This window comes from Corythoichthys intestinalis, chromosome 20 (genome assembly GCF_030265065.1).
Source record: "Corythoichthys intestinalis isolate RoL2023-P3 chromosome 20, ASM3026506v1, whole genome shotgun sequence".
NCBI lineage: Eukaryota > Metazoa > Chordata > Actinopteri > Syngnathiformes > Syngnathidae > Corythoichthys > Corythoichthys intestinalis.
This window is the reverse complement of record NC_080414.1, coordinates 12,441,092-12,456,952: the sequence shown is the minus strand read 5'-3', so window position 1 is coordinate 12,456,952 and position 15,861 is coordinate 12,441,092. Positions and strand designations below refer to the sequence as shown.

At 38.9% G+C, this 15,861-nt stretch overlaps 1 protein-coding gene across 1 annotated transcript in view; it reads left to right on the top strand.

Moving 5' to 3' along the window:
• The window catches only part of drosha (drosha ribonuclease III), a 502,261-nt gene that overhangs the window by 300,810 nt on the left and 185,590 nt on the right, over nt 1–15,861 (top strand). The window contains exons 14-18 of the mRNA XM_057823946.1: nt 2,842–2,913; nt 3,177–3,258; nt 6,735–6,809; nt 8,446–8,615; nt 11,811–11,935. Of these exons, the coding sequence (XP_057679929.1) occupies nt 2,842–2,913; nt 3,177–3,258; nt 6,735–6,809; nt 8,446–8,615; nt 11,811–11,935 (524 nt within the window). The remainder of the gene's footprint in view (nt 1–2,841; nt 2,914–3,176; nt 3,259–6,734; nt 6,810–8,445; nt 8,616–11,810; nt 11,936–15,861) is intronic.

Below are 15,861 nucleotides of genomic sequence, written 5' to 3'. Positions count from 1 at the left end.
AATCATTTGGAGTATTACAATCATTGGGGGGGGAGGGGTCATTTTCTACTGTTGTAATGCTCCGAACAAGCGTTACATTCTTTTTAATTTTGAAATGATGTGAATTAGATTATCCTGTCGCGACGTGGATTGAATTCAGAGCGAGCGATTACTATTATTGGCATTTTAATCCATCGACTTGTCCTCCTTAAAGTCATGCGCCGTGGTTGCGTTTGTTCCGACTGTGTTGAAGTTAATTAGCTGTCAGTCAAAACCGGCATTCAATACATTTGTCATGTTAAAAAAAAAAAAAGAAGCAAAGTTCCTTGTGTAGACAGCTAACTTCAGTTTTGGTGACTTAGGACACCAAGATGCTACAAATAGTGCCAAATAACTGTAGTGAAAAAACTACAATTTTAGCAAAGCGCTTTTGCCATGTGTGATTTCTTAGCCTTGTCACCAGTGTTTACATAGAAGAAAACCGATAATATAGCAACATGTTATTCGTTTACTGAGAAAAAACCCCAATTATATATCAGCATGTTATTCCCAATCAGAACAAATCCTTGTTTTGATTTGTTGCGCAAGGGCTGGCCAGTTAATAAGATTTGGGATCAACTTAGGTACGATGCTAACAGCTCGTGTTTCTAATAGGCATGTGCCGGTATGATATTGTGATGGTATGATAACCTTAAGCCAAGATATCACAGTATCACGGTATTGCAATTACAGCTCTAAAATGTGTTACTTTGAGATAATTGGGTCTAAAAAAAAAAGTTTTTTCCATTGAATAGGATTTTTATTTTTCAAAACATATTCGCAGTAGTTACGTATAATGTTAAGTTAAAATTAAAAAAACAAACAAAATATTCTAAATAAAATGTAATTAAATGCAGTAGTCCTTTAGGTGCGCCTAACCCCACAGCCACAGCTCAAAATTATTACCATCAGAACAAAAATAATTGAATTACTTTCCATAAAAAGCACGTGTGCATGACTCGTATCATGTTTACATTATACACACACTCTTTTCAACAGAGACAATTGCCAGAGAGAAAAAAACACATGTTTTACCACCGCTAGACACACTAAACACGCTGGAGTCAATTCTGCTAGCGGGTGGGAAACGTTCACGACAGTGTTTACTGACCTTTAAGTTTGTATAAATGCAAAGCCATATTGGAGGTATTGCCTCCTCGGCAGCCACTCTCCACAAACATGTTTTACACGTCGGTTGGCTCGCCTCCTCTAAGCCACAGTCTTCTCTAACTTTTCTGTAGCCCAAGTATTCCCATACCAGCAATTTCGTTTTCTTTAATGGGAGAAAAAGGTTATGAGTTTCACCTCCTCCAGCCAGCGTGTAGCACAGCTGACTTACTGACACTGAGCAACGGCCGGTGGGGGAGGGTTGAGCCTTGCAGCTGCAAGCGAGGTATTTTTCCATGCATTTTCACATAAAAAAATAGCTAATACCTTAGGGACGGTATGACGGAAATTTTTTGCGGTTTTGAAACCTTGACGTTTTTATACCACTGTATACCTTGAAAGTGGTAGTCGGCACATGTCTAGTTTCTAGCTAATTTTGCTTTTTATTTTCAAATGAAAAATGATGAAACCAATCAGGGTTCAAATTCTAATATTCATAAAGTATCTTAGAAAGGCATTGGATTTTGGATTGAATTGCTTTCATGTTTAAGTACGCTACATTGCGCTAAGTTCTGCGGGAACAACTAACCTAGCCATGATGCTAATAGGTCTCTTTTCTAGTTAGCTACTTTTATTTCTGATTTTAAATTGAAAAATTATGAAGCAATTCAGGGTTCAAATTGTAATATTGATAAAGTATCTTAAAAAGGCATTGGATTTTGGATTGAATTACTTCAATGTTTTATTACACTGCATTGCGTCAAGTTCTGCGGGAAGAACTAACCTAGCCATGATGCTAACAGCTTGTTTTTCTACCTAGCTAATTTTGTTTTTGATTTTAAATTGAAAAATGATGAAACAAATCAGGGTTCAAAATGTAATATTGGTAAAGTATCTTAGAAAGGCATTTGATTTTGTATTGAATTGCTTAAATGTGTTATTACGCTGCATTGTGTGAAATTCTGAGAAATTATCACATAGTTACTGATTTTTTTTGCTCGGTCGAATGTGAAATTTGCCCTGAAATTGGGATTAAATTCTGTTCCAAGTGGCATTAGATAGGTTTTAAAAAGTCCCTGCCATTTTTAAAAATTCTTTAGAATAGTGCCAACTTGGACAATAAGATTCACAACTTCCTGCAGTTTAGCGCTCATGCTAACAGATCATGTTTTTTCGTTAGTTTTGTTCTTTATGTCTAATTCAAAATTAATCGAACGAATGATTCACGTGTTAATCTCTCTTCATTGTCGATAGCAGCCAACAATTTATAACACCTGTCAGACTGAGTAGAAGTGGTTGACTGCGAAGTTTCCAACCTCGCATCTTTTACTACCGATTTCAGTGTGAAACCTTTGGGTCATTCATCCCGAGCATTAGCCGCGTTTTGAACCCAATAGTTTACCGCAGCCCGTCTTTAAAATCCGGGGGTAAACGCTAGGCGAGGGCACGGATTAAAAAACCTCGGATGCGTCTTGCAGGTTAATCTCTCAAAGTGCCCGCGCTCGGACAAGAAAGACGGTGTAACCGGCCAGATTAAAGACACGGCGGGGCAGGCTTATCTGTTTAGCGATATTTGAGTTGTTTAAACGGCTAGCGTCGTCTCGGACGTCCCTTTTAATGAGTTCCCTCGCAAAGCCGTCACCTCGACCGAATGAGGCGCTAATGAGTCAGCGCGTCCTTTCTTCACGGCCTCCTTTGCTCCTTTCATCATCTCAGATTCCATTGTGCCGGGTGATCCGCTTCAACATAGATTACACCATCCACTTCATAGAGGAGATGGCGCCCGAGGTCAGTACGAGCTCTTTTTATCTCGTCTCTGCTTTCTCACCCCTTTTTTTGTTTTTATCTGGAGCGTCTGAGCCACGCGTCTCCCCCTCACACCTCGGCGCCTCCCGAGCCGAGGTGCTAATCCTTTTAGAAGAGGCGAGAGGGATGATGGCGTCGATAAAGTGGCTTACGCGATAAAGTTGAAAAGTCGGATTGGATGGCATAATGGCGGTCTTTGTCGTACGCACGCATGACGGGCGCTCACGCTGGTCTATTCTTTGCAGAACTACTGTGTACGAGGCCTGGAGTTGTTCGCTTCATACCTTTTCCAGGATATTCTGGAGCTGTACGACTGGAACCTCGCAGGTACCGGAACTGGAAACTTCCTTCACTTTAGCTCAAGACCTGAACTATTTTTTGGGCTAGGTCAGGGGTCGACAACATATTGGACCAAAAAAACAAATTAAAAAATGTGTCTGGAGCTGCAAAAAAAATATAAAAACCTTATAATGAAGGCAACACATACTGTATATAGCTATATAAGCGACATTAGAATTCTATCAAAATGACTAAAAGTTGGCTAAAAATACAAAATGAACCTTCATGAGTAAATGTTTATTTTTACTCCAGTGCATCCTACAGAGAATGACGTACCACGTGACTACTGTTATATGATACCACCTCAAGTTTAACTTCATTACAATATTAATGAATTAAGAAGGTCGTCCTACAGAAACAGTATTAAAACAAAAAATGTATTTCCCTCTCAAATCTTTTCCCTTTTTTAAACATTTTTAAAAAAGCTAAAGGGAACCACTAGGGTAGCGCTAAAGAGCCACATGCGGCTCTAGAGCCGCGTGTTGCTGACTTAGGTGGATAAAAATAAAATCCCGGGATTTCCAGACTAGGCCGCAACGCCCAAATTTCACAAAATCTATGAAGAAAAACCAAATATTCGCTGCACCTGACAAGGGGTGTGACAATATATCAAAAAGGTAATACAGTATATTGCGATTCTTTGTAGCACAAAAATGTTATCGATATGCTTCTACCAAGAATAGTTACACTACCGTTCAAAAGTTTGGGGTCGCTTTGACCCCAAACTTTTGAACGGTAGTGTATATCGTTTTAAAAAGGGTTTTATTTATCTATTTTTTTAAAAAAGAGACCAACAGGTTGATAAATCTTCCATTAGAATAGCGGCCTACGTTAGTTCTCACTGGCTGCCCTTAACTTGTTCAACAGGTGTTCATTTTAGGGCATTTACAGGTTACTTCCTATTGATTTTGAGACTTTTCCTTTTCAGTAACCCAAAATCAACAGGAAGTGACCTGCTAAAAACTAACCTTTTTAAAGGGATCCACAAATAGACTTAAAAGTAAATAGTTAAAGTTAAATAGTTCTTAAAAGATAAACATTATTATGAGTTAAAATAATTTGATATTGAAATGAAGGTTTTTGTTTTTATACAATTTATACAATTAGTTTAACTAGTAGGTCGTCATTGTTGTTGACTTCGCAGGGCAGTGTCGTCACATGGTTATGCTGCCGGGCTTCCAGAGTATGACTCGAGCGACATAAAGTTGTCATCTGTTCAACCCTTTCAATTTGAACCCGAGAGGAACATTAATGAGCATGACAGCACTGTCGACATTTCACAAAACGAGCAGGAAAAGCAAAATGAACAGGAAAGACTGGATGAGACGAGATGAGAGAAGGGGGGGGGGGGGCTGTTCTGCCAAAATGTGCTACACCAGCAAAACGTCCTACAAAAAGCGAATTTGACACTCATAGTACTACTGTGCGCTTTCAGCTTGTTTTGTTCAGATGCATACAGACAGAACATACTAAAGATGCCTTAAGAAAATACTTAGTAGTTTTTATCAAGTACAGTGGTACCTCTACATACGAAGTTAATCCGTTCCAGGACCTTGTTTGTAAGTCGAAATGGTCGTATGTCGAGCAGGATTTTCCCATAGGAATACATTATAATTCCATTAATTCGTTCCACAGCCCAAAAACCTGCACTAAATCCTTAAAAAATACTGCTGGTGCTATTACAAATAGCAATTACACGTAGCAAAACAAATAAATTATAAATCAAAATTGGAATAATATAATAAAAAGAATAATAATAATTCCTGTAATAGTGTAACGAATCGGGTTCTAATAAGACGGACGTTTTTTTGTGTACCTGAACGCACCGCGGTGCTGACGTGCCTGGACCGGTGAGCTTGAGTTTCACTTTCACTTTGAATGTTCTCTTGAGAACACCGTCAGTTGCGGCAGACAGCAGGCGTTTTGTGTTGAATAAGTTGTGAAAGAAATGATGAAAACGTGGCGAAGCTGGCGATTTCTTTGGAGATGTTACCACAATAAGAATTGTCAGCTTAACTTATAAAGACTGGCGAACGATGGTCGGAGGAGGACCGTGGAGATGTAATGTTGAGCCATTTCACGGATGCCCACCCCACGCTCATATTTTTCTGTCATTTGCATCTTCATTTAGAAGGTAAGCATCAACTTTTTCCTTATTTCACCACCTGTACCAACCTTTTCTGAAACCTGTGTTGATTTGTCACACAAGAAAATCCGCCGTGCATTCGTCTGCGGTGCTGCCATTGTCGTCGTATTTCGAGCATGTCGTCGGATGTAGAAACAAATGGCGAGTTAAATTTTACGTCGGATGTCGAAAAGTTCGTGTGTCGAAGCGATCGTATGTAGAGGTACCACTGTAGTTATATCAATGTGGTCAACAGATGAACAATCTGCTTTCAAGCTACAAGAAAACACAATGCTTAAAAGTATTTTCAGGCAATGAAAAGGTAATAGAAGACTAGATAAAAACACAAATAGTACTCGCCACTTTTAACCGATGAGCGCATGCGTTGGACTTCTTGTCGCGTAGAAGGAATTGCAGTAACCTGGTAGTGTTCGTCAAGTGTCAGTGACAATCTACGTCAACACCCTGAGCGTCCATTGCGCGCTTAAAACATGGCGGCCTCCGTAGGTCAAGACATGGACTAAATATTATATTTTTAAATCAATGGGAATATTTTATGTTTTTCTAATAACATATTTTTGAAGAGGGAGGGTTAATAGCTGCCACCCTCCCACTTCAAACGGATTGGACGTCTACTCGTGATGAACTGACTTTTAGACGCAGGTGTCCAAAGTCTTAATATAGGATTGTCTACATAGAATATCAGATTGATGAAAAATATCTTTATGAACAAATTATGTAGTTCGTTAGTTAAAAAAAAATCATAATCGTCTCAAAAGTTGCAGGATACAAACTGAAAGAAAAACCGTCTTATAGTCCGACAAATACGCTAATAAAATACGTTATGGAAGTTTGGCTACCAGGATAAATCATATTTTTGGAATCGATTAATTGTTTAAAGACATTGCTTACCTACAAACGGTCGAAATGCTCCTCTTTGAGCTATGTATTGGCGAATTTTCTCCAATTTCTGTAGTCCTCAATGAAATGATCATTGTAAAATAAGATATTTGCAAACATTTGCTTTGGAAAAGAATGATAGTGTTACAGTCACATAGTATTTAGTGTTGCACTGGCAATTTTTGGCTCACAATAGCGATTCCTGTGTTTTATTGGCAGTTATTGATACGATACTGATACAAAGTTTGAAAAAACAAAAAACAATCGGTATCGTAGCTTGGTTAAACACTGCGTCGATCATTGTCTGTCCTTAACAGCGATAGACGTCCAAATCATTCAAACTTGTAGGACTGACCGTACATTCTCATCTTTCAGCAGCGTTAATTGAAAATAACAGAAGTCATAATTCGGGCTCATGAGCGTTCTTGTTTATTTCTAGGCTTTGATTCCGAAAACAACGCCACCGGATGCCAACGCTTCCACTTCATGCCTCGTTTTGTTCGATTCCTACCCGGTGAGCCTATTTTCTCTCCACTCTTTGTCTTCCTCTAGTGGTCGACCTCCCTTCTTTTTATGACTTGTGTTCCCTCTTAAAAGCAAAACACAGCCTAATTGTCATCCATTCCCTCATTTTTTATCATTCCTGGAAAGAGACGAGCTACTCCTTCAGCCACTAGATGTCGTAGGCGCACCACCGTGCTCTCTTCTCCCCGTCGGCTGGTTGTTATGGCAGCCAATCCACCAACCCGCCTTCCATCAATAAACAATTTCACCCCCCCCCCCCCTCCCCTCCACAGCAGCCCCCATTTCGCTGGCCTCTCACACGTATATGCTTCTTTTTACAAAAAGCACACAACTGAGCACACTAAGTATGTGGGCACGCATTTCTCAGTGTCTTAATGCATTTCCAGTAGATGCTGTCCATGTGCAAACGCAGTACATGGAGGAGGTCAATCAATGTTGCATGAGTGTCTATTAAGCTCACTATACTTGACCCGTGTACACGATTACTGTGTTAAACTATTCACTTTATTTTTATGTACATTCTTGTGTTTGTGTGGCCATTATGTTTTGACAATGGCGTTGATTAGTGGGGGGAAATTAATAGCATCTGCTAATGTTTCAAGAATATTTGACCTTGGAGTTTGGGGGACTCCGTTGTTTTTTGTTTTTTGTTTTTTTTTCAAATTTTATTTCCATGACTTCATTTTTTAATTTTATTTAGTTTTTTCTTTTTATTTCTGGTAAAAAAAATGTAAGTTTTTATTTCCTTTTTCTTTTTTCTTCTATTCTTTTAAAGTATTGTCTTTTATTTCTCATTTTTTCAATTCTTTTATTTCCATTACTGTTTACCTTTTATTTGTTTGCCTTTTTTTATGTTTATTTTTTATTTCTGTCCATTTTTTTTTCTTTATTTCATTTTCTTTGTTTTTCCTATCATTCCTATTAAATTCTAGTATTGTCCTTTTTTCTTAATATTTTACTTTAATTTCCTTTTACTTGTTTAAAAAAAAAAAAACTTTATTTTTAACTTTTTATTGCTCATATTTTTCTTCACTTTTATTTACTTGTTTTCATAATAATAAATGATCATAATAATTTTCCTGGGTTTTTTTCATCTCCTTTCATGTATTTTTTTAAATTCATTTTTCATTTTTTTCCTTTCATTTTTTTTTGACTATTCTCTTATTTCTTTATATGTTCTTTTATTTAATTTGTTTTTTTTCTGTCATTCGTTTTAACCTATTTTTAAAATGAAATGTTTTCCTCACTTTTATTTACTTTATTTTCATAATTTTTTAAATAATAATTTATTCTTTGTCCTTTTTGTTTTTTGTGTCCTTTGGATGCATTTTTTTTTCTATTTATTTTGCTGTATTTTTTTCTGTTTTCGTTTCCTTTCAAATAATTTAATACTCGATCAGTGTAAAGGTTAAAATCTTGATCATTTTCTCCAATGACACTGATCTTTGTTATTGTGCTAATCTTATGTTTTATGACCTTAAAATGGAAAGGTCAAAATAGAACGGACCACATATTAGAGAGAAATGATAATCGGACGTCTATCATCGTCAGTGGCATTAAAAAACTAAAATCTCAGTAAACGGCCCACACTTGCACACACTTGACTCATAGTTTTTATTGCGCAGATGGTGGTAAGGAAGTGCTATCCATGCACCAGGTGCTGCTTTACCTCCTGCGCAGCAGCAAGCCGCTGGTCCCCGAGGAGGAGATCGCCGACATGCTGCAGTGGGAGGAGCTGGAGTGGCAGAAGTACGCGGAAGAGTGCAAGGGCATGATCGTCACCAACCCGGGCTCGGTGAGCTTTTCCATACAGTTTGTCCCCGTGACACGCTAGCCTATTACCCACAAGGGCGTCGTTTGACAGCGCGTATGGGTGTCGTAGCGGGTAATTGTGTCCGGGTGAAGGTGACACGCCATCACGGCTGGTCAAAGCGCGCATATCAATGACCTTTGGTGAGCGTGACTTATTGAGGCGGCTCCTCCCAGCGGCGGAGCGGAACGCTCGCCATCAGGGTCATGGTCAAATTGGCCTTTAATGTAAAAAGTAGGAGGGATGGCGGTAGATGATATGAATGACCAATAAATATACATACATTTTCGAAAGTGTCATTAAAGCAACACTAGGTAACTTTTCAAACTTTATTAAAAAAAAAAAAAAAATTCATCGCATTTGTGATATTTAGAATGCTTGAGGGGTACTGTATCGCTTTCACTGACACTAAAACTTCGAGTGGGGTGGCAGGAACCGTGCCGCACAAGAAAAACTACAAATGTGCTGACTGCTTTATGGCATACGTCACTTTCCCCTTTTTCCATTCGTTATAAAGACGGAAGTCGATGCTAGCGCTCTCGCGCAAATTCTGCAAAAATGACAGAGTAACAGAGACAAAAAGTTTTGTCTGAGGAGGAAAAAAAAGGGCGGCTACAAGGATATACAGAATAAACATTGGTCCGACTTTCACTCGCTGGCGTGACGCGCCCCAAATAGTCAGCACTGACGAGTTTGGGTGGAGTGGGGTGGGGGGTTAGCTACACCAAGCCACACTGTTGCTAACCTACATATGCTATTTTTTTAGCCACAACTGGATTCATTACCTTATTACTTTTCATCCTTCACACAGCTGCTGGAAACAGAAATGTTTAGTTCATCTGCAGGCGACAATCATGATTTTACAACACTATGCGGGTGTGCGCTGGTTCTCATGGGAAACGCAGCGCTGGTCCTCATGGGAAATGCAGTCTTCCTTAAGGCAAAACACTACCGCTTTTGTCCACCGGCGTCACTAAAATCGACTAAAACTGAAAAGTTACCAAGTGTTGCTTTAAATGTTATTTCAGTATTTAGTTTTTTCGCCCAAGATTTATTTCAGTATTTGTCTGAATTATACTAAAGGGCAGTCAGTGATCATTTTTTCACTGTCACCGGCATTGAACTAGTTAACTCACTGGCTGACATTGATGGCGATAGGACGTCCAATCCATTTGAAACGAGAGTGCTGGCATCGAATTAACGTTCATTCATCGTCAATGGCACTGTAAGAGTTAAAAAGGTATCTGTAATGGAGTTTTTTTCCAACCGATATGACAGTTTTAGCTTCTTGTCTTCCTCCCAGTCTCCAATTTTTGCAGGGTGAACTGCCACTGACCCGGAAAATTCCATCAGAGCGGGGAGGCATTAGATCATAAATTACCTGCTGATGCTATATTTATATCCAAGCCAAAACGTTTGGACACATTCCACTTACATCATGTCAAGAAAATGTAGCATTTGCAGGATGAGATTTTTATAGGGTGCGTCGAGGAATTTTTTTTTTTTTTTTTTTTTTCTTCATATCTCGTCTGTTTTATTTCTTGCATACCAAACTCTTCCAACAATAATGTTTTCGCCCCTTTTTATGTTTTTTTGGGTGTAGTTCTTATCTATTTTTATTGCGGGGTTGCCTTGCGAGAAAAAAGCAAAGCAAAATTCAGGAAATCTAGGCCAAACCAGGCTGTATTTTTTTGTTTTGGGCAAAATCGTACAGTTCCGGCAAAACAAAAGGAACACTTTAGCATTCTTTTACAGTGGCTAATATTTGACAAAGAACTTTCCCCATCTTGTGGATTTCATGTTTTGTTTCGTGTTTTTTTTTTTTTTTTTTTTTTTTTTTTTTTGCAGGTTTTCAGTTTTTCAAGTATTTTTGCTTTTTTTTTTTTTTTTTTTCCGCAGTTTTCTCTTCTGCAGTTTTGATCTCTTTTGCAGCTTTTTTACAGTTTAACCGTCAATGCCAAGGACGGCTATCTCCGTCGGCGCCAAGAACTGCCATGTTGTCAGTGCCAAGGACGGCTACAATGGTATGAAAAAGTATCTGATTTTAGTTAAAGCACAGTTTTTTTTCATCTGTGTGATTTTGACAAAGATCAGATCACATTTGATGATTTTATGCGGAAATGCGAGAAATTCCAAAAGGGTCAGATACTTTTTCATACTACTGTATGTCAGTCAGTGCCAAAGACGACTATGTCAGTCAGTGCCCACGACGGCTATGTCCGTCAATTCCAAGGACGGCTATGCAATTGCCAAAAAACATACATTAGTCAATTCCATCAATACCAATGGATATATCAGTCAATTACAACAGGAGTTTGGAAAAAGTTACCGACCAGCAGAGGAAAAGCGTACCCATGCAAATATTCCAGGAATTGCATCTTCTAGTTTTATTTAGTTTTAAAATTATGAAATAACAATAAGTAAATATAAACAGCACAGCAAAAATCTTCACCAAGCCAACTACTTTAAGGTGTAAAACGGAACAAAATGCATGGAAAAAACAGTAGACAATTGCACTAATCATCTCTATATGATTACGTTCACAACATTTGCACAAAGGAATTTAACTAATCAAATAATTATCATAATATTCTGCTGGCACCGTTCCTAACATCAACGTACTTCACATATAGATCAGTGTATTTACTCCATCAATATTAGCACACAGTCATTAGATAGACATGTCCTCTGCTGTGTTTGGTCAAGGTCTCCTGGGCGGTGAGGGGGAGGCTAATTACAGCATTGGCTGTCAATCAAAGGTTGGCGATTATTAGCAGCATTAGCATCATGGATTCGGGGTCAACTCAAAGTCACGTGGCGCGCTTCCAGGAATGCTCCCTTTTTATACATATAAAACAGTAAACTGTTGGATTCCACTTGTCGATTACCGACATCCACAGCAATGAATGAGTTCACCGCTTAGCACTGTGTTTTTTTTAACGACTTTGTGTGGCGTTAACGTGGCTAATATCAAGGTGAGCAGAGGGCCTCTAGCCATCTGCCGCCGAGGTCGTCGCACCGTATGTCGCGGTCGTGTCGTCAGATGTCACTTTAAAGGTGCGACGTTTTACCTTAGGAGTCCTAACTCCTCCCACGTACGCTAGCCTCCGGCGTCCCGCCTAGCCGATGATTGAACGACGGCGCTAGTAGCTTGCTGACACTCCTGACTCGCTTCCCCAGAAACCGAGCTCGGTACGGATCGACCAGCTGGACCGGGAGCAGTTCAACCCAGACGTCATCACCTTCCCCATCATCGTTCATTTCGGGATAAGGCCTGCCCAGCTGAGCTACGCCGGAGACCCGCAGTAAGATTAGTTTTTTTCTAAGTGCTCGTTTAGCTTGACTGATGAATGCCGATGTAAATATCAGAGAAATTTGCTTTGTTTTGATTTGTCAATTGTCTTAGGTACTAGAGGGACCCTGATTTTCAACGGTTTGAAGTCTGCAATCATGCTTAAAATACGACTTTTCCATCAGACTACACTGTAAATAAACTCGTGAAATTGATGATATTGTATAGAATAGTATTTGTGGTTGCTAGAATTTGACTGTTAAAGAACATGGGAAAACCATGTAAAAACGACACAGCGCTTCAATAATTGCCCAAATTTCACAAAATTTATGAAAAAAATTCATAAATACGCCGGCCGTACCTGACGAGGGGTGTGAGAATATATCGAAAGGTAATATATCGCGATACTTAGTAGCCCAAAAGCTTATCGATATGCTTCTACCAAGAATAGTTTTATCTAGTGCTGCAGTGATTAATCGATTAATTCGATTAAAAAAAGATTCAAATTAAATTTTGCTGCTTTGAGTATTTGTTTAATTAAAGTGGCGTTGTAATGGTTTTGAAAGTGTTTGCATTTACTTTAATTGATTTGGGTGGATACACTGCCGTCTAGTGGCAACAGTGAATATGACACATTTCACATGGCTGAATCCAGCTGCTCCCTGTTAAGACCAACATAAGCTGTTTTTGTTTGAGCTAATGTTTATTAATGCATTCATAATTTAGTTTATAAGTATATTTAGCTGTTTTGTGGGAATGTGTTTGAACCATTTGTTAAGAGCATTGCTGAAAAAAAAAAACGTAGCATTTTGTAGCATTTAAGCTAGCAGACTTTTGCTATGTAGGTTAGCCAGATGTTCTTTTGTCATTTTTTTTTTTTTTTTATACCATTTGAGGCTCAGCTCAAATATTTATTTATTTTTATATTGATTATTAATTACTTGATTATTTGAACTAACTACTTCATCCTTGTTGTTAGTTGTATTGAGTTAATTTTGTATAGCAGTTGAGCGTGCTGACTGCTGAGCTACTGAATTTGATGTTAACGTTACCAGTTCTTGAGCTAATTCAAGATCGTCAATTTATAGAATCTTTCAAACAATCTGTTCAAACCCAACATAAATGTCATCTATTTTTCCAACCTGGTTCCCACTTCTCCTTATTCACCAGCGGTCTCCCCGGACACCGACCCCCGCGTGCCTCAGCGCCGCTAGCAAGTGGAGAGTTTGCGGAAGGCAAAGTGCGCTTAGACTGATAGATTAGAACAGGGAATAGATGCCGGCAAGGACGAGCAACGTGACATTTCCGCATGCGCCGTCACGGGTGCCGGGTTCCTCCGCCGCGGGAGCCGGCGACGCGGTTTATTTCACGCAGGTGGGAATAGTGTACTGTGCTGCTGCATAATTAACAAAAGCGATGTCGAAGATCATCAGAGCTGGTGTCCCTTCGGAGTTTGCGTGCAAAAAGGGTACGCGAGTTGATGTCTCTGCTTTTAGAGGAGAACTTTAGAGGAGATGCCCCAGAAGCGTCATGTCAAACACTTCCATGTGGCACACCGCGACAAATTTATGGACAAACCGGGACGTCATTAGCTGACGCCGCCGCTAATGATCGGTATCGGCGGTGACGCCAGTGACGCGCTATTAACTCTCTAGACTGAAGACGCCCTGGTGTGTTGTCACCCTTGCTGGACCTGCCAGTTCCTCTGTGGCTTATGCGGAGGCGACATGTCAAAGGCCAGGGAGTAATGTGAAGGAGGAGGCGGCCGCGTGGGAGCATTAACATTTAACGTGAACATTTCCAAGACACTTAGAATTGAGACGATGGCCTCGGTGCTTTGGTGTGGGTAGAAGATAAGAGCATACCTATTGATTACCGTATTTTTCAGAGTAGAAGTCTCACCTTTTTAATACTCGGGTGCGACTTGTCTATGAAGCTGCTCAGAAGTGGAATGGATTTGGAGTAAGATTGAGAGTTTTATGTTGTATTAACAGATAACTGAGAACTATAGATTGACTGATTAACGGCCGGGCTGATTATCGGCGCCGATATTTGGAAATTTGACGTGTATCGGCCTTTTATTTAATCCAACCAGCCGATATGGAAAAATCAATTTAAAACTATGTTATGTATTTGTTATTTCTATGATTCATTGTCCATAAGCCTAGACTACTGATTCTTAACCTGGGATTGATTGAACCCCTTGGGGTCGGTAAGTTTAAGGATTTCGGCGTAGGTTAAGATATGCAGAGCCCTATTTTTGTGTGCTGACTAAATCTAGGCAAAGTGGTGTTTTAGACCAGGTTTTGGACTAGTTTGCCCCCAATTTACAGGCTTCACTCCATTTCTTTCAACGGCTAGTGCTTTATCTGATAGTAGGACAACCTTGTTTGCTCAGTGGAAGGTTGACTCAAACTGGGTGTGAGGAAATTCAACAAACCCACAGCCAGCACAAGACTCAAAATTTGACTTGTTTAAAATGATGGTTGCGAGATGTGAAGAAATTTGAACAGGAATTAGCTTGCCCGCTTAGATATATCACTTTTGAACTGAGGAAAAAATGTATTATCTTATTCCGGACTGTTTGGTGAATGCAAATGTGAACCCATCGGGTTCGGGACCTTTATGAAGGTTAAGAACCACTGGTCTAGACATATTTTTATATTCGTGGTTATATATTTTCCGTGGAAAAATTTCAGAGAGCTATTTATTTAACCTTTTATTCAACTTATGAGATGTGTTGAGTCCAGGAAATTCAGGCACTTTACACCAGTGAGTAAAAGCCGGGCCATTGTTTATTCTTGAATGTCCTTTTATTATGGCAGCCTCCCTTTTTTTTGTCTCCTCGGACAAAACTTTTTGTCTCTTTTGTTGTTCTGCCATCTTTGCAGAATTTGCACGAAAGCATTCGTATCGAATTCCGTTTTCATAACGAAAGGAGGAAGTGATGTATGCCGTAAAGCAGTCAGCACATTTGTAATTTTTTTGTTTGGCATGGTTCCTGTCACTCTCCTCAGAGTTAATTAGTGCCGGTGAAAGCGATACAGACCCCCTCAAGATATAAAAGAGGTATCATTGAACTGGTTGTCAGAAGACATATCAGAAATGTTATGAAAATATTTTATAAAGGTTGAGAAGGTACCTGATATTGCTTTAAATCTTCATTGTACATTTTTTGGCTGGTGCAACTTGTATTCAGATGCAATTTATAGTCTGAAAATATGGTAAATGGGCGATGACAGCATTTCAGGTTTTTCCAATAAAAAAGCTTGCTGTTTAAGCTATAGTTATCAATCAATTAATGAAATTTATTTCTATAACCCTTTACAAAAACCTGAAAGGCCCTCAAAGTGCGATACAACACTGACAAACATGGTACATGATTGATAAAACAAAAGTACGATACTACGACATTAAGAAAAACAAAACAACACATCACGATAAAAGTCAAAACGGAAAATAAAACAATAAAACAGATAAAATCCGAAAACATTATAACAACACAGCCATTTTCACCGGAGCAAGGCCCTTCGCTCCCGGCCGTTTTACTGGATTTTGACTGATTTTGCAAAGCCCACAGAAAATTCTGTTCTATTTCTATATAAACATGGAACCCACCAAAAAAAAAAGATTACTCTCTTCTTTCAGCAAGGAAAAAAAAGTAAGTTAATATCTTTTTCCATTCTTTAAAAATCAGCATTAGAAAATAGCTTAGTTTGAGCAATTTTCCAATGTCTGATGAAGAAAACAGAGAAATTGAGCTTTTTGTGAAAGCATACATTTCAAACATAACTTTGACTTTAACACAGCTATTTTTTGCTTTAGTTACATCTCAAACATCTAAATAATGTTTTCCTTTTTCAAAATAACATAAACAACAGACAAATAGAGCTTTTGATAGCAAAGTTACAGTTTATTTACACATAACTAACTGAGATG